This window comes from Lepidochelys olivacea (assembly GCF_965140295.1).
Source record: "Lepidochelys olivacea isolate rLepOli2 genome assembly, chromosome: 4".
Taxonomy (NCBI): Eukaryota; Metazoa; Chordata; order Testudines; family Cheloniidae; genus Lepidochelys; species Lepidochelys olivacea.
In genome coordinates, this window is record NC_140414.1 from 36,684,400 (window position 1) to 36,704,188 (window position 19,789).

The window sequence follows — 19,789 nt, forward strand, 5'->3', positions numbered from 1 at the left end:
ATACCAACATCATAGAGAGATGGAACAGAAAGGATTAGCTATGCAGTTCTGCCTTGAAACAAGCATGTAAGCTGGTGATGAGGACTTAGTTTTGCGTGGGCCTCTGCTGAAAAGAATCACATTGTGTATGTGACAAATTAGTGACGTACACATGACTGGAAGTATATCTGTGAAATAGCCAAATTGCATTTTCCTAATGACTTCCTCTTTCAGATGACAAATCAGGCTATTTAATTGCTAAGCTGCTTTTGCTCATCTCCCTGAGGAGCAGGTACCTAGGTAACCATGGAAACTCTATTTGAGGATGGGTGGGGAAACATAGTACTTTATTTCTTTATATAACAAGGAAATGAAATCAGAAGATGTTGTCAATATAGCTGTAAGAACAATTTTTGAAAAATATCTTTTTTTTTTTAACTAGGCTATTTAAAAACAAAGGAGGAGATGTTTCAGAAATTCTGGAGCACATTATTTAAATTCAGGATATTTCAGAAGCCATTTGATTCTTGAAAAATAGATTGGGTCAGAACAAAGCATCTCAGTTTCAACTGCATGTGACAAGGGAACAGACTAATCTCCATATTTTAAAACTATAAAGGATAATTTTGGATGGATTACAAAAAAATAAACTTTTTATGCCAAGAAAAGTCAAAGCCAGACGTACTTTAAGCTAGTCTTTAAATCAAGAGACAGCCTGAATGGTTTTGTATCTTTTAAAAATGAAGACAAAATTAATTTATTCATTACAGTTTAGAAGGCTGGTCTTGCAAAGAGAATGCAGATTTTTCCTAAACGCTCTCTCTTTGACAGGACTTCAATGTCACCTGCAAGTCACACACAACATTTTCCTTTATAATATTTTTACTTTTGATTCTTTAAGGTTCCCATAATTAGTGACTTGTGTTTTTTCCTTAAAGATCTGTATGCAGAAGGGACGGCCAGGAATTAGAGGGAGGGGATTTTTTACCTCCCACCCTCCCATTAAAAAAAAAAAAGAAAAGAAAAGAAAAGAAAATGGGGGTCACTCTGGAATTTCTACTTGCACTCCTATAATTAGCAAAGCTGCACTCAGATCCCACTCTATACTAGTGCAAAAAGTGAATATGCAGTCTCACTGTTAGTGCAGGTTTCAGGGAGTTAGAACACTTCCATTCTAATGCTGGCTCTGCAGTGACTTGCTCTGTGTCATTGAGCAAGTCACTTCATCTCTGTGCACTTCAGATTCCCTATGTGTAAAATGGAAATAATACAGATAGCAGTACAGATAAACTGGCAAGTGACTGTCTTTTTGTTCTGTGTTTGTACACTGCCTCACACAACAGGGTCTTTGCCAGGACTGGGGTGCCTCAGTGCTATTGCAATGCATGTAAGTCATAATAATAATATTTGGGCTCTCCTTTTTTTCATAATTCAGTTTAGATAAGTGTTTCACATTTGGATATGAAGCTTTCATTAGCAGTTAGCCAAATATTATGAAATTTCACTTTCAAAACACTATACATATTTGCTTTATTTTACAGAAGAATTCGACAACTCATTGTTAAAATGTTGTGTTTAACATTGACACTTTTTTTTAGGTTTTTAGAAGTGTCTAAACCATATCTGTTTACAGTATTCAGTATTTCTGCTCAGATTAAACAAAAAAGCACCAATGTTGAAACATTAGTTAATACTGGAAATCCCAGCCCTAGCAACTGAAGCCTCACTCAGTAAGCCTTAAATAAAATAAACAAACTTTCTAATTCAAGACTATAGCAGGGCACAACCAATGAGTGTCTTTGAGTAGTACTGAGGAAGCAAGGACAGGTAAATAAAACATCTGACAGAGTAAGAACACGTCTTACATAGTTGTAATAAAACTAATAAACAGCATCGTATCTGCTGTCTTAAAATATGGTTGGGATGTTGTGCACAGGACTGTATTCTAAGTTGCCCCACGTAAAAAAAAAGTTCAACTCTGACTATTAAATACAATTTTTATAAAGGTAAGCAAAAGTTGAAGATAGAAAGATTGGTCCAAACTGTATTGGTTTTGTTAAAAGAACTGGGATAAAGTTGTGACAGATATGGCAGCTTCTTGCAATTTTCTTGAAAAATCTTATTGAATTCAGTTTAAGTATCTTTGGAGTCTGTTGTACTAAACGGAAAGTTTAAGTGTTAAGTGGATTTCTTGGGAAATACCTAGCGGGAAGTTAATGTAAATTCCCCACCTCTAGTTATGCAAAAAATCTGATTTTTGAAGCTATGCCCTGAGCAGAGGGCTTCTGTCTGCCAATTATCTGTGCCCAGAGACTGGTGAATAAAGGCTGAGGCTATGGCTACACTACAGAGCTTGCAGCTGTGTCACTATAGCGCTGCTAGTGCAGTAGCCCTAAGCCGACAGGAGAGACCTCCCCGCTGACATAGCGCTGTCCACACTGGTGCTTATGTCAGTGTAACTTACATTGCTCACACCCTTATTCACACCTCTGAGTGACATAATTTATACCGACATAAGGTGTAGTGTGTACGTAGCCTGAGCTATATAAAGAAACAGCTGAAGTGGCCAGTCTTTGTTCTAGTTCTGAATCTAAGACAGTTATAGACTTGTAACTATGGTGAAACCCAGTTGTGGGTTTTGAAGGACTGACGCCACTCACTGCCTGAGGTTGGATTCGGGGATGACCTCTAGTTAGCTCTTTAGCATGCATGTGGTTTCTTTTATTGTTTTTAACATGTTTTCTCTGTAATGCTTTCACTTTAAGAATAATATGCTTGCTTAGAAAGAGCTGTGTGGTAACTTGTAACTGCTGGCAATTACACTGGGCATAGCCTTCGCAGAGAGAACTAAGTGCAGCTGGTGGTCTTTTAGGTAGTCTGGCTTGCTGGGGATATCACAGTGTAAATAAGGGAATTCAAGTCTCTGCCTAAGAGAGATGATGGCTGAGGAGCCAGGAGCCTAGAGTGGGTGCTTTGGTGGACCATGAGTGGGGGGAATATAGGTATAGTTACCTGAAATGGTGACAAAAGAGTATTCAAGGCTCCTGGAAAAGTCATGAGTTGGAATACCAATAAATTGAGAAAGAAATGTGAAGAAATGTTTATAGCTGAATTCACCAAAACGTATTTTGACTGCTTATTTTAAGGAATGAGATTGTCATGCCTTTTTGGACAATGTTTATTTGAGGGTCACTTAAAGGGACAGGTGGAGTGGAAGAAAAAAATCTTTACCTTCATGGATACTGCCCTCCCCACTATCTTGTGGGAATCCACCGTAACACTGTTGGACCTTCATCATCCTGATCCTGAAATATGTTCTGATCAGGATGAGCCAGAAAGGGGGAACCAGATGACTTCAACACCTCCAATGGCTACAACTAAATCCTGGATAATCACCTGAACCTTGGGTTTCTGCTTTCACTGCCTCTCTAGTGTGTCATTTCCCCCACCCCCCATCTCATTTCTCCTCTTCTTTCTCTCTCATCTGTTTAATAAGGATCTGCCTTACATGGCCAAGGGAGTTCCATCTTTTGCAACAGAGCTATAAACCTGTAACAAAAAAGGCTAGCTAAAAGCAATGCCTTAACAAGCCTGACAATGGTAAAAGTTTTCCAAGTCATGGAGTGGCTAAAAAAAACATATGCTGGGCTTGTGCTTCTCCAGCAGCAAGGCTGCAAGCGAAAATCAGATCCACAGACTGTTGGCTGTTCTTTTATCTCTTCTTTTGTGCATGTCTTTTGTCTTAAAAGAAATGGGATCTGACTTCATGGACAACAGCAGCAGCAACAGCTCAAGACCATTTAAACACATCTTTTCTCTTTTCCCTTCAAAAGGACAGTTAATACCATCTAAAAAGTCTGTCAAGTTGGGGTAAAAGACTCTATTCAGCTAAAAGGGAATAAGGTAAATTGTTAAAATGAAAGCTTTACTTAATACTTTGCATTTCAAATGCGTTAACGGTTTTTCCTTCTTTTTCTGTGTCTTTAATAAAAGATTAAAAAGACTTTCTCCCATTTATAACAATCATCAGAAAAGTCTGCAATAACTTGACATGAAAATTAAAACCATAATTAACTGTATGAAGTTGTAACTGCAACAACTTATCCATTGTTGGACCCAAGATACTCCTTAATTAACATAGCAAGAGCCTGAAAAGTGACTGAGTAAGTAAGTAAATAAATAAGATAAATTTTCTTATTCAACAACTTTGATTCCTGTGTGAGTGTGTATTCACAAAATACATGCTTGCTACTTTTCCCTTCTACCAGCACTGCAAAGCTTGTACGTCACAAACAGAACTGTCAATTAAGTTCCAATTTCAAAGTCATTATTAATAGTGAAGATGTATGAGTCAGACAAACCTATCTTGACGCATGCATTCCAAGATAAATTTTCAGGGCTGGCCATTCAAAAAACAGACCAAAAAACAAACCATTTTTACTTGTAAACCAATTGAAAATCATTTGGGAAACATGGAAAAACAAACATAGAATGTTATCAATGTCACTTTTAAAAAACACTTCAGAATAGACCCTAACTTGAAGTGCACTGCTCACAGGTAGTGATTAATTCTAAAGTTTGGCTACCAGTAATTAAAATGAATACTTGTGCTGTATTTCTATCCTGGCTACTTAAGATGTTCAATGATTCTCCCCCTCCCCGTAAGATGTACAGTAGTCTTATAATTAGCAAAACATTGTTATGGTAAATAATTTCTCCAAAGACTTGATATTTGACTTACTGTGACTTAGATATTTTTCTTCTTAAAGACCTCGCATTTTAGAAAAGCATCTTTATTCAGGAAGCCACTTAAGCATATGATTAATTTGAAGTATGTGCTTAAGTGCTTTCTACAATCAGGTCTAAGATTATTTATAAAATAAAAAACACCCTGGTCTAATTTGATATGGAGACACTGAGAGACGATAAACATAATTTGTCATTTTCACAGAAGAACACATTAGAAGGAGTTGTGTGTCTGACAAAGCATAAGTCACTTACCGACAAACAACGCAAGCTAAGCCCATTTCCATGGCAAAATCATCGGCACTGGTTTCATCAAAACTAGATAGATCAGGCATGGTTAAATCTTTGCTAGTCTGGACTGTGATCGGGGAAGAACGAGCCTCTTGTTTCTCTAGTCTGGGTTTCTTTGGAACATCAACTCCTTCACCAATTTCTACTTTCATCTATTAAACACCACACATGGAGATGGTGAAAATGTGAAAAGTTAGTGGTTAGTTTTAATCTAAGCAACTAACTGGCATAATTAATTACAAATACAAGTAGGTAAATTATGTACTGTGGATCTGCACAATACATCTGGCACTTTTTCCTAGAGATAGAAATACATTCCCACCAAAACATTTGTGAACTAAAAGCGTAGAAAAGTCATCAGTTGTACAACTCACAATGATTTGTAAAAGATTCAGTGGTCTTGAGAGAGAGAGAGAGAGTGGGGGAGATAACAGTTTAGCATATTTTCATTGATTCTTCTCCTCCCAATAAAAAGTAGTATATAAAGACATTTGGGAAAAGTTATGATAAATCCTCTGTTGTACTGTCTGGCCTGTGCTAACTTATGATCCTATGGAGCGAAAGGTGACATGCTGCAGATGCAACTAAAATGGGTCAGATTAACGAAGTTCTGCATGAACAATTTGGTTTTGGCTGAATAATAATTTTAAATTCAAGCACAAATGGAGCTCTTTTAGTCCATAATTATTTCATGATTAGAACCAAAATTGGCCTTACTTTATCAGCAGTCCTCTTTTCTGTTTCTTTTTTCACCTTTTCTGTTGTGACGGGCTTGCCATTATTGTTGCCTGAAGGCAGACTGGACGAAGCTTTAGGCTCCTGCTTACTGGAAATCGGCTTGGTAATAGACACTTTGGGTTGCTCTACTTCCTAAATAAATGAAAAAAATGCTGATAACAAACATAACACATAAGACACTTGCTACTTTGCAACTGCTTAGGTCACAAATCTAGGTAAACATTACATTTTCTATATACTCATTTAAAAAATGGCACAACATTGCATAACCAGTCGTGTAACAAGTGTTTCAATTTTTTTTTATCTTCACAGAGGTAAATATTACTGGGATCTAGAACAACATTAACAAATCAAATCACATAAGTGTGAACAACATTAATGAATCAAATCACATAAGTGTACCTTGGCCCTCTGCAGTGAATTCTAACCCACCTCCATCTCCTCTGACTAGTCACCTTTTCAGAGAGAGGTTTGTTTATTTTTCTGGATCCCTAAGTGCATCTTCCCTTTGAAACACTAATATCAAAGGTAAAACTTTCATACTTCCAAAATTCACAGCCACAACGAGCAGATATTTTCAGATAGTTCTGATGACAAAATTCAATCTACGTAACCATATATAAATTGACTTCTGGTGTCAGTGAACATCAATATTTCATTCCTTCTGGGAGGAAAATATTGACCTTTGCTTAATCTTGGTCAATATTTACCTCTTGGGTCAATAAATCTTGATATGCATCTCAACACAAGTCAATAGCTGCTTATTTGTGTCAGTGATAGATAATAATCAGGTCAATTTTGAACATAAGTGATTAAATTAGTCCCCAAAGCCATAGCAATATATGTGAAAATCAGAGACTGAGCAAGGTGCCATGACTGAAATCTCAGTTCCTTTGGGAACAAGAAACAACAACTGGGCACTTAACGCAGGTTATCCACTTGGCAGTGGAAAGCAGTATCAGTAGGTTACTGGCGGGGTCCCTTTAATATAATATTCTCCATCTTAAATATTCTAGTTAGTGTGTTTTTAGTGTTTGGTACTTGTTAGCTTAATGTCCTACTGGAAGAAGTTCACATACTGCAGTGATGAGCACGATATAAGAACCTATACAGAACAGAACATGACACACAATTTTTTCCATTTGTCATGTATGCTAGTTGTTTTGGTTCTGCAAATCATTTTGGCTTTAAAACCTGCCCTTCAACTTTTTTTTTCTCTTCTTGCCGCATACAAATTAATCAACAGAATGTTCAGAAAACTGATGTGGTTTTACCATTATCTGGCTACATTGCTTAAGATTTATGCTCAGCAACAATAATTAACCTGCATTTTTATGTGCTTTTAGTTCTAATTTTGATTCAGGATGGATGAGCAACATGATACAGAAGTAACAGACATACCACCACCAAAGCCAGGATAAAAGTATTCAGAAAGCACCAGGTTACAAAGAGCCCCTCCCACCTTAACAAGGAACAGCTCTCTTCCAGGACCAGACACTGTGCCATTGAAGTCAATACGAAGTTTTCCTCTAACTTCAATGGCACCAGGAACAAATGCATAAAGGTCAGTGATCAAGTAATAACATAGCTACTCCGCAAGTCTGTTTTTCCCCCCTTTCTGGCTCTCATAGTTCTTCAGCTATAAAACTTGAAACAGGAATAGCTGGAGCTTTAATACTGCATATAAAAATGACCTACGTGTTCTATTCATGTGAATACCTTTTGTGAAGGACGATAGCTTGAATCAATTCCTCTGGCCAAAGACTCATCAAGCAGAGCTTTTAGCTTTTCAGCAGAATCTTTACTCTTTGAATGCAGGAAGCCCAGGGCTTTCAAAAAGATGGGATCAAGTTCCAGGTTCACTGTAGCAGCCATAGTAGCTTCTTTGAAAGGAAATGAAAAAGAAGACATTGAACTTTATTCATATGGAGTACAACTCAAATAACACAAGAGCTAATAATCTCAAAGAAAACTCTTTTGGGGAGAAGAAATGGGCACATTATTTATCACATGAGTTCTAGGCATAGATATGAATTTAAAAAACAAAACAGATAAACACAGTCACAAAAGCCAACTACCACCTCCATTAGGAGACAATGAATTTGCTGCCTTCTAGAAAGACAGAGTAGCAGCATCTTATCCCACAGCTGAAGTAATGTCAGATTCTGAATTTGGCAAACAAAGTCAGAAAACAAAATGTACTGTATTTATGAGAATGCAACATGTATTTCAGAATATTGTTATTCAGAACATGAGCACAATTCAAGTGTAATAAATTAAAAATGAGTGACAGCTTCAAGAAGGGAAACCAATAGGTTGTAGATTTCCTCCTTATATAATAAAATACTGTACTAAACTTTCATTGCATGCACACTGCCTTTCATCTGGTTGCTCACTAACACCAATGTACATTTGGAAAAACAATTTTCTTTGCAGACACAATTTCACTTTTTGAACTTTTCAGAACAATAGCTTCTCATTATAGTACTTAGAACAGTTACTTCACAATTTTTGGTTTACAAAATGACAAAATCTAGATGTCAATTGCTTAATTTTAACTTACAAAGCAAGGAAATTAAGTATCCAGGCAATTATTTGTCCAAGTTCCTTTGTGATTACTGATCGCATTTTATGACAAGTAAAAATTATCTAGGGTTTGAGATGCCACAATATATAATGAGGTGAAATGAGGGAAAGGGACAGAATTCATTTTAAAACATCTTTTCTTGATAGCAGCAATTTTTTTCCACATCTGAGTTTTCTCCACTTAGTTAAGCTACATAACTAATTCTTTCTACCTAGATAAGCAAGGAGCTGTCAGTCTCAGCAACATAAATTCCAGGAAAGGGCAATTACATAAGAGATCCTCCTTACAAAAGAAGAAATTCTCCCAAATCAGCAATATATCTTTATTATTTCAGTTTAAGGAAAGCTACAGCAAATAATGGCTTCTGGTCTTTTCCAAAAAGCATGAGATGTAAGTATTCTTAATCTCTTTTATCATCATGCCACATTTATTGGGATTTCTTATTTCCAATCTTATAATTTAGAAAACTCTTTTAAAGGAGCTTTCATGCCACTCTCCTAAAAAGCACAGCTTGGACAGGTACTCTGGTTCTAGCTTGCAGAGTCTTGCCTGACTGAATTTTTTTTTTATGTTAAGCACAGTGAAAATAGTGAACTTTAACCTCTCTGGACAATCCACCAGCAGTGGCAAGCTGCTCCATCATTGCTTGCCTGGAAGTCTCCAGGAGTCTTTATTTCATGCTGGGCTTTCACAAGACACTAGAGAATCACTCTACCAAGATCATCAAGGAGTTCAGCATATAATAGACTTCATAAGGATTTTATCAATGGACCCAGCAGAGAGCTAAGAATTCTATTCAGAACCTTTTCTCTGTTCCTTAATCTTTGCTTCTTGTCAAATCATATCTCAGTGGCCACAGAACTTCTACTATTATCTCCTAAACACCAGTAACTCTGGTTTTGTACTGATCAAGCAAAGACTACAGTGTAAGCCCATCTCAGGGCAACTCAGTTTCGCTCTGATGTCTATAAAAATGGAATTCAATGCACGTGGAAAGTGGTTATCCTCCTCTCTCATACATCCACCTATGGTAACTGCTCAGGCCACTCTTGTGATCTGTGTGGGCTGTATTACCTGCTCTTTTTCTTTGTTCAGTATTTACAGTCTGTGTTTCAGTAGCATACACTGTATCTCTAGGTCTCTCTTAAATCCACAAAGATATAAAGTATGCGGGATAACAGAACCCTTATCACAGATATTGGAATAATGCACTGCTTGAGGAACTTGAAGTTCCTTTCTTGTGAGTTTTCCTGTTTACAAGTCTCCATATAACATACTGACATAGTCAGAACAGATACTAGAAACCAGCCAAACTCAGGATGCCATCAGGCTAAATGCGATTTCTTGAATTAAAAGAACTCTGAGAAAATGACTATAAGCAATGTTGAGTCCAACAGCACAAGGACAATTTTGTTTTCTAACAGGTAACAGTTTGTAGATCTAATTCTAACTTCAGGTTTTAAGAACTCTACTGTCAAGGAACTGTTAAAAAAAGAGCACTCTTTATATTCAATCCTTTGATCTGCATACCATGGCTTTCTAACTCTCTTCTGATCTCAAGGTTAATATCATCATAATGCTGCATGCCAGTATTGTCACAGTTAAGAATTTGTCTGTCTCTACTATAATCTCCCATTTTCAGGGGTTTTATAAGGCTATTTAAAATGTGCAGCAGGCTGAAACTTGGAAATGAATTTTAAATTTAAAAAGATCTATTTTGTTGCTTTTTAAGATAAAGAAAGTGGGAAAATTTATTTACCAGAGTGAGATGCTCATATGCTAACTTAAAAATGGATGTGATACGCAAAAATAAGGTTGATGATCTGCTCTCCTTCCATGCACAGCTCTCTGATTGGAACACAATAACATAGGGAGTTTTATACTGGCCAGTTGTCTGTCTGGTCCAGCATCTTGCCATTTACAGTGGCCAATACTACAAACATTACAGTAATGAAAGGAAGGATGATCCAGTGGTTAGGTCACTAGACTGGGGCTTGGCAGACTGGGGTTCAATTTCCCGCTCTGTCACAGAGTGCCTTGCGCCTATCACTTAGTCACTCTGTGCCTCAGTTCCCTATCTGTACAATGGGGATAACAATATTTCCATACTGCACAGTTCTGAGGAGAAATAAAGACAGTGAAGCACTAAAATACTATAGTAATGTGGGTGATATAAGTAGTATTTTAGATAATATGCAAGAAACCAATAATGGACAATTATAAAATAACCTCCCACTATGGGAGGTTTCTTAACTGCTGTCAGTGGTTGGCTGAGTAAGGCCTGAGAGCTTATACAAAAAACCCTCCACTCCATATAGTGAAAACAAGGATATTCTCATTCATATGTATGTCTAATACTCCTCTGAAGCCTATACCTCCTGGCTTCAATGGTATCTTGTGGCAATGAGTTCCACACTAATTATGTACTATATGCAAAAAGTATTTGCTTTTATCATTTTAAATTTATTGTTTTTCAGTTTAAAGGTCCTCTTGTTCTTATATTATTGAAAAGGCTAAACAGAAGCACCAACTTTACTGTTCATATTCTACTCATTATTTGTATATCCCTTTTATGTCTCTTCTTATTCATCTCCTCTCTCATGTCTCTTCACATGGAAGTCTCGCCACTCCTCTAATTATTTGCATCACCTGTTGCTGAACTCCTATTTATGTCATATCTTTTTTGAGATAGGGTGCCAGACCTGAACACAATATTCTGAGAAATGGCACACCACTGATTTATATGACAGTATTATAACAGTGCAGTATAATCAATCCCATTCTTTATAAAACCTAACACTGCTTACTATTTTGACTACCACTAATTATCAAGAAGCCCTTTTTCATTTACGATAACAACCTAGGTTGTCCTCAGAAATAGCAACTGAGGGTACGTCTACAGTATGAAATTATTTTGAAATTATTCTATTCGGATTTTCGGAAGCGATTTTATACATTCGGTCTTGTGTGTCCCCACTCAAATGTGTGAATTCGACAGAGTGCGCCCACAGTACTGAGGCTAGCATTGAATGTCGGAGCGCTGCACTGTGGGTAGCTATCCCACAGTCCTAACCGCCCATTGGCATTCTGGGTTAAGCTCCCAGTGCATGATGGGGGAAAAACATTCTCGCAAGTGTTTCTGGCTGTGTGTCGTCAGTCGCTCCTCCCGCCATGAAAGCTACGGCAGACAATCGTTTCACGCCTTTTTGGCGTGCAGATGCCATACTGCTTTCAGCAGACAGTGCAGTACGGTGCACCGCTTCTCTCCTGGTACTATGAATCCACCACGCATTTCCTCTCGTCTTTCCACGTAATCTCTATAAGTATCTACTCTTTCTCTGCCTCATCGACCGCTTCCACTGCCAACTCTGCTCGGCCATCGTGAACCGAGCAGCACAGCTTCTGCCGCCAACTCTGCTCTCCTGCCATTGCTGCGCTACCAAGACTCTCCATGTTGTCTGTCCTGGGCTCCCGCCTCCGTGAAAGCTACAGAAGACAACTGTTTCCCACCTTTTTTTCGGCTATCGTGAACCGAACAGCACCTCTTCCGCTGCCACTCTGCTCTCCTACGTTTTGAGCCCTTTTTCCATGATTACCTATGCAGGCGCCATAGTGTGGCAACCATGGAGCCCGCTCAGATCTCCACTGCAGTTCTGACCATTGTAAATATCTCGCGCATTATCCAGCAGTATGTGCAGTACCTGCAAAACCAGGCGAGGAAGCAACGACAGCGCGATTACAATAGTGGTGAGGACATGGACACAGACATTCCTAGAAGCACGGCATGTGGCAATTGGGAGATCATGGTGGCTTTGAGCCAAGTTCATGCCGTGGAACGCCGATTCTGGGCCCGGGAAACAAGCACAGACTGGTGGGACCGCACAGTGTTGCGGGTACGGGATGATTCCCAGTGGCTGTGAAACTTTCATATGCGTAGGGCCACTTTCATGGAACTTTGTGACTTGCTGTCCCCTGCCCTGAAGTGCAAAGACCCAAAAATGAGAGCAGCCCTCACAGTCGAGAAGCGAATGGCCATAGCCCTGTGGAAGCTTACAATGCCTGATAGCTACCAGTCAGTCGGGAATCAGTTTGGAGTGGGCAAATCTACTGTGGGGGCTGCTGTGGTGCAATTAGCCAACGCAATCATTGACCAGCTGCTATCAAGGGTAGTGACTTTGGGAAATGTGCAGACCATTGTGGATGGCTTTAATGCGCTGGGCTTCCCTAACTGCGGTGGGGTGATAGATGTAACGCATATCCCTATCTTGGCCCCGGAACACTGAGGCGGCCAGTACATAAACCGCAAGGGGTACTTTTCCATGGTGCTGCAAGCACTGGTGGATCACAAGGGGCATTTCACCGACATCAACGTGGGATGGTCGGGAAAGGTGCATGACGCAAGTTCAGGAACTCTGGTCTGTTTGAACAACTGCAGGAAAGGACTTACTTCCCAGACCAGAAAATTACTGTTGGGGATGTTGAAATGCCTATAGTTATCCTTGGGGACCCAGCCTACCCCTTAATGCCATGGCTCATGAAGCCATACACAGGCACCCTGGACAGTAGTAAGGAGCAGTTCAACTATAGGCTGAGCAAGTGCAGAATGGTGGTAGAATGTGCTTTTGGACGTTTGAAAGCACGCTGGTGCAGTTTACTGACTCGGTTAGATCTCAGCACAAACCAATATTCCAACTGAAATTGCTGCTTGTTGTGTGCTCCACAATATCTGTGAGAGTAAGGGGGAGATGTTTATGGCGGGGTGGAAGGTTGAGGCAAGTCACCTGGCGGCCAATTTCACACAGCCAGACAACAGGGCAATTAGAAGAGCGCAGCAGGGCGCGCTGCACATCAGAGAGGCTTTGAAAGCCAGTTTCATGACTGGCCAGGGTACGGTGTGAGAGTTGTGTTTGTTTCTCTTGAAGTTACCCACCCCCTATATATATGAAAGGAAATAAAGTCACAATTGTTTAAAAACTGTTCTTTATTATTAGTTGCACAACACACTGAGAGAAATAAGAAGGTACACTGGAGGGGAAGGAGTAACTGGGGGATGGGGGGTAGAGGAGGAGGGAAGGACAAGTCCAGAAACCAAATCAAAACTTCGGATATGCCAGCTTTCTGCTGCTTGTGCAATCCTCTGGGGTTGAGTGTGGGGGTCCCCGTAGCGTCCCCCCGCCATGTTCTTGGACGTCTGGGTGAAGAGGCTATGGAACTTGGGGAGGAGGGAGAACGGTTATACAGGGGCTGCAGTGGCAATTTGTGGTCTTGCTGCCTTTCCCGTATTAGATCCACCATACAGCAGAGCATGTCAGTTTGCTCCCCCATGAGCTTGACCATAGCAGCCTGCCTGTTCTCATCGCGCATGTCCCTCCTCTCTTTGTGTTCATGTAATGCTTTACGGGACTTGGCAATTGTTTGCCTCCATGCATTCAGCTGGGCCCTATCAGTGCGGGAGGACTGCATGAGCTCGGCGAACATGTCGTCCTGACTTCGTTTTTTCCACCTTTTAATCTGGATCAGCCTCTGGGATGGAGTAGATAGGAGCCACGTTGAAATATTTGCACCTGCGGGAGGAGAAAAAGGGAGGGTAGTATTTTAAAAGATACATTTTAGAGAACAAAGGGGACACTTTCTCAGTGAAACAGGCAATTCATAATACACAGCACATGTTTTTTCTGTACAAGGTTGCATTTTGCCTCTTATACTGAAGTGCCTGCCATTTTGGTGTGACTAAGCCATCACACATGGCCGGCCAACAGAATTCAGCTTGCAGGCAGCCATGGTAAGCCCTAGGGGCATGCGGGGTTCTGCTTCTTCTGCATTCATTTCAATGCTTTCAAACTGCTGGGCCCCCTTTCCCATTGCAAGCAATGCCTGGTGGATTTGCCATATAATAGGAGCACCTGCGGGCTCTGTGGGATGATCACTTAACACAACACCCACCCACCCACACCCACTGTGTGGCTCCGATGAGGCTCTGAGCAGGAATGAGCCCTTTAAATGCGAACAGCCCAGCGCAGCTGGGTTTCCCCACACCGCGTGGCTCTGATCAGGCTCTCACTCACCAGAAGTGCCTTCTCCAGGGTCATGGTCCAGGAGCCCGCACTGGGAGTGGGGGGAGGCTATTGGGTCCAGCATTAAGAATAGTTCCTGTCTAGGGGGAAAACGGATTCTCCACTTGCCGCCTGTGCACTGTCCTCCTCCTCCTCTTCATCCTCCAATAACTCATCCTCCTCGCTCCATGCAACTCCCCCCTTGCAGGTGTCCATGGACAGTGGTGGGGTACTGGTGGCGTCACCCCCTATAATTGCATGCAGCTCATGGTAGAAGCGGCATGTATGGGGCTGTGACCCAGAGCGCCCGTTCGCCTCCCTGGCTTTTTGGAACATTTGCCTGAGATCCTTGATTTTTGTACGACACTGCTCTGTGTCCCTGGAGTAGCCTCTTTCTGTCATGGCCCTGGAGACTTTAGCATACGTATTTGTGTTTCTTTTTTTGGAACGTACTTCTGCCGTAACAGATTTGTCTCCCCAACATGCAGTGACCGTTCGGACCATGCTGGAGCTCGTCTATGAATCCGAGTCTGCGAGGTCTCCTGTGATGGTGGACTCTGCCCGGTTGCATATGATGGTGGACTGTGCTGATGGTCGCCTGTGCTGATGGTGACCAAAGAGGAAATGAAATTCAAAAGTTCCTGGGGCTTTTACTGCCTACCTGGCTAGTGCATCAGAGTTGAGAGTGTTGTCCAGAGCGGTCACAAGGGAGCATTCTGGGACAGCTCCCGGAGGCCAATAACATTGACTTGCGTCCACATTACCTGTAACCCGGAACTGCGATCTCGATTTTAGCGCTACTCCACTTGCCGAGGTGGAGTACAGAAATTGGATTAAAGAGCAATTTAAATAGAAAAAAACGGTTTGGTCGTGTGGACGGAATCAGTTCTATTTCGAATTAACTCGGCTAATTCCGAAATAAACGCATACTGTAGACCAGGCCTTAGAATCCAGAAATGTCAATTAATAGTTCAAAATTTTCCTTCCAATATGTTTCACGTTGTAGTTGTCAATACTACATTTCACTTGTCAACATGCTGACAGTTCACCTGTGTTTTTTTGGTTCCACTTCATCACAGTCTTCTCTGGTTTTGACTAATTAAATAATTTTATGTCTGCAATTTTTGCTCTCACTGACACCCCACCCTTTTTGCAGATCACCAATATATTAAATACCTACCCTAGCACACTGCATGCACCCATTCCCCAATATAACATATCGCCTGGCTAAAAATTGACCTTTTATTCTTACTCTTTGTTTACAGTTTTAGCTCTATGACAGAGCACGGCCTTTCACAGAAAGGCTTTTAGCCTCTCATTAGGGACCTTAAAAGCTTTTTGGAAGTCCAAATAAATTATATTAACCAGTTCTCCTTTATCCATTATTTAGTAAATTAGAGCAACATATTTTTTAAGACTGTTGATTAATCGCAGTTAACTCATGTGATTAACTCAAAAAAATTAACTGCAATTAAAAAAATTAATCATGATTAATCACACTGTTAAAGAATAGAATACCAATTGAAATTTATTAAATATTTTTGGATGTTTTTCTACATTTTCAAATATATTGATTTTTATTACAACACAGAATACAAAGGGTACAATGCTCACTTTATATTATTTTTAATTACAAATGTTTGCACTGTTAAACAAAAGAAATTTGATTCAATTTACCTCATACAAGTACGGTAGTGTAATCTCTTTACCGTGAAACTGTAACTTACAAATGTAGATTTTTTTTGTTTGTTACATAACTGCACTCAAAAACAAAACAATGCAAAACTTTAGATCATACAAGTCCACTCAGTCCTACTTCTTGTTCAGCCAATTGCTAAGACAAACAAGTTTGTTTACATTTACGGGAGATACTGCTGACTGCTTCTTATTTACAGTGTCACCTGAAAGTGAGAACAGGCGTTCTCATGGTACTTTTGTAGCCGGCGTTGCAAGGTATTTACATGTCAGATATGCTAAACATTCATACGCCCCTTCATGCTTCGGCCACCATTCCAGAGGACATCCTTCCATGCTGATGGTGCTCGTTAAAAAAATAATGCGTTAATTAAATTTGTGACTGCACTCCTTGGGGAAGAATTGTATGTCTCCTGTTCTGTTTTACCCGCATTCTGCCATATATTTCATGTTATAGCAATCTCGGATGATGACCCAGCACATTTCCATTTTAAGAACACTGTCACAGCAGATTTGACTGAAGTCGGACTGAGTGGACTTGTAGGTTCTTTTACATTGTTTTATTTTTGAATGCAGTTATTTTTTGTACATAATTCTACACTTGTAAGTTCAACTTTCATTATAAAGAAATTGCATTACAGTGCTTGTATTAGGTGAATTGAAATATACTATTTCTTTCATTTTTTACAGTAGAAATGTTTGTAATAAAAATAAAGTGAGCCCTGTACGCTTGGTATTCTGCATTGTAATTGAAATCACTATATTGGAAAATGTAGAAAACACCCAAAAATAAATGGTATTCTATTATTGTTTAACCATGCAATTAATTGTGCGATTAATTTTTTTAATCATGCGATTAATCATGATTCAATTTTTTAATAGCTTGACAGCCCTAATAATTTTCCACTGAAGAATAAGTGCTAGTTTGTTTGTGTTTTATATTCAAGTTTCATAGAATCATAGAATATGAGGGTTGGAAGGGACCTCAGGAGGTCATCTAGTCTAACCCCCTGCTCAAAGTAGGACCGATCCCCAATTAAATCATCCCAGCCAGGGCTTTGTCAAGCCTGACCTTAAAAACTTCTAAGGAAGGAGATTCCACCACCTCCCTAGGTAACGCATTCCAGTGTTTCACCACCCTTCTAGTGAAAAAGTTTTTCCTAATATCCAACCTAAACCTCCCCCACTGCAACTTGAGACCATTACTCCTTGTTCTGTCATCTGCTACCATCTGCTACCACTGAGAACAGTCTAGATCCATCCTCTTTGGAACCCCTTTTCAGGTAGTTGAAAGCAGCTATCAAATCCCCCCTCTTTCTTCTCTTCTCTTCCTTTTATTCTCTTCTGTAGACTAAACATCCCCAGTTCCCTCAGCCTCTCCTCATAACTCACGTTCATTGTACTTCAGTGCAGTTCATTGGTCTGTCATTTCCAGGACCATCCCAATGCCTTTTTATATGAAAGTGAAATTTGCTACTCTCCAGTCCTCCCACAGAGAGAATTATGTTCATGAGACTGAATTTTTTGTTAGCAGCTCAGCCACATAAGTTCCTTCAGAACTCTGATTTTTACTATTTGATCCACTGACTTCTTGTTCTTTATCAGTTTATTCCAGGACCTCCTCTTCTGAAACCTCAGTCCCAAAGAATACCTCAAGCTTTATTATATGAAAACTATGGTCTTTGTGATTAAGAAAGATGCAAAGAATCAGTTGAGCTTTTCCATAATTGCTCCCTTCTCCCCCTGCTAGCCCAGGAAACCCACCAATTCTCTTGGAGGCTACCTGCTTCTAACAATTATATATTTTCATCTTTGTATTAGCTAATTGCTGTTCAGATTCAGTTTTAGCTCCTATTCTCTAATTTTCTTGCTCCTAGTTCACATGCCATTGTACTGGTCCATGTCTTTCACCAGTGGGCACCGGGGAAGGTGCATGGTTAAGGGGTTGAGGTGATCCCGCGGTGTCTATCTTGAGGAGATTTTTCTGGAAAGGAGGGTATGGAGACAGACATGCTGACAGGGAACCTGGATTGAGGACAGACTTTGTTTCTGCATTCATATAACCATGACTTACTGATTGCTGCCTAAAAGCTGCCTCACTTCGGGGAAGTGGACATAAAGATACTGGACACTGCCTAAGTGCGCGTTATGGTTTGTTGATTTAGGTCACTGGTTAATTGTTTCATGGTTTATACTCAATTGTTTATCCTCTCCAACCATTTCTAATTAATGCATCACCTTGTTTAATAAACTGAAGTTCACCAGGTTCTGGAAAGCCCTTAGATATTGTCTTCATGGAGATTTTCAGGTGGAGGATCAAAACTGAACTCTGGGACCAATCACAAAGGCACAATTTTAACCTCTGTAATATACCCACTTTGGACGTAAGAATTATTTACATTCATAGATTCCAAGGCCAGAAGGGACTGTTGTGATTATCTAGTCTGACTTCCCGTATAGCACAGGCCATAGAACTTCTCCATAATTTCTGGAGCATCTCTCTTAGAAAAACATCCAATCTTGATTTAAAAATTTCTAGTGATGAAGACTCCACCATGACCCCATGGTAAATTGTTCCAACTGCTAAAAATTATACCTTATTTCCAATTTGAATTTGTCTAGTTTTAATTTCCAGCCATTGGATCGTGTCATACCTTTCTCTGCTACATTGAAGAGCCCATTATTAAGTATTTGTTCACCAAGTAGTCATAGACTGCTGCAGTCAAATCACCCCTTAAATCTCTGTTAAGATAAACAGATTAAGAGTCCTTGAGTCTCTCATTATATGGCATGTTTTCTAATTCGTTATTCATTCCTGTGGTTCTTCTCTGAACCCTTTCCAATGTACCAATATCATTCTTGAACTCTGGATACCAGAACTGGACAGAGTATACCAACAAAAGTTATGCCAGTGCCAAGTAAGGCTTTATATTAGATTCCCTTTAAGAAGAGAGCAGTGATCTCAAATCTACTAATTCCTTGTCTTGAGAATTATTTAAATATACAAAATCAAAATATAAAGGTCAAAAAGTGACTATAGTCTTTCACCACTGCAAATTTTAAACCATAGGCTGACTATACTACACATGAAGATAAATTATGCCAAAATTACATGCATTCATTTCTTAACTGAATATTTGTCGATCTAATCCCTCAACCCGCTCTCTGTCTGGTTTTAGATTGTGAGTAGCCTGGGGGCAGGCATTATGCCTTCTTCTCTATATGGAAAGCACGTATCACATGATGGGGTGCTACCACAAATAAAGAATAACTGTCCACAGCCAAATCCTTCAGTTTTATTCCAATGTTAACCATTTAACTAGTTTACATTTAACTCAGGTGTGAATATACAGGCTGCGTCTTCAAAGGAAAACGTGTTTTAATCTGGAAAGAGATTCAGTATTCAAGTGAAGTTCAAAAATCATACTATCAGAGTTGGAAAAGACCTACTAGGACCAGTTCCCTGACAGAAACAATTTCCTGCTAGCGTTTACCGGCCGCGGGAGTGTCCTGCCTGGCTCTTGAGCTCCCGGGGAGGCTAGTCTCTGGCCCCTCCCCTGCTCTTCCGTGCAGCCTCAGCTTGCCGTGCCACCAGCACTCTGGGCGGTGGGCTGCGAGCTCCTGCAGGGCAGTGCCACGGCGTGGCTGGCTCAGGCCGGGCCGCATGGCTGCCAGTCCTGCTGCTCTGAGCGGCATGATA

At 40.1% G+C, this 19,789-nt stretch overlaps 1 protein-coding gene across 1 annotated transcript in view; it reads right to left on the bottom strand.

The window, feature by feature from the left end:
* Nucleotides 1–19,789, bottom strand: part of INTS12 (integrator complex subunit 12) — a 31,728-nt gene that overhangs the window by 10,497 nt on the left and 1,442 nt on the right. Inside the window, exons 2-4 of the mRNA XM_084626670.1 lie at nucleotides 7,474–7,637; nucleotides 5,734–5,886; nucleotides 4,981–5,168 (exon numbers count right to left, since the gene is read on the bottom strand). Coding sequence (XP_084482796.1) covers nucleotides 4,981–5,168; nucleotides 5,734–5,886; nucleotides 7,474–7,629 — 497 coding nt within the window. The 5' untranslated portion in view covers nucleotides 7,630–7,637. The remainder of the gene's footprint in view (nucleotides 1–4,980; nucleotides 5,169–5,733; nucleotides 5,887–7,473; nucleotides 7,638–19,789) is intronic.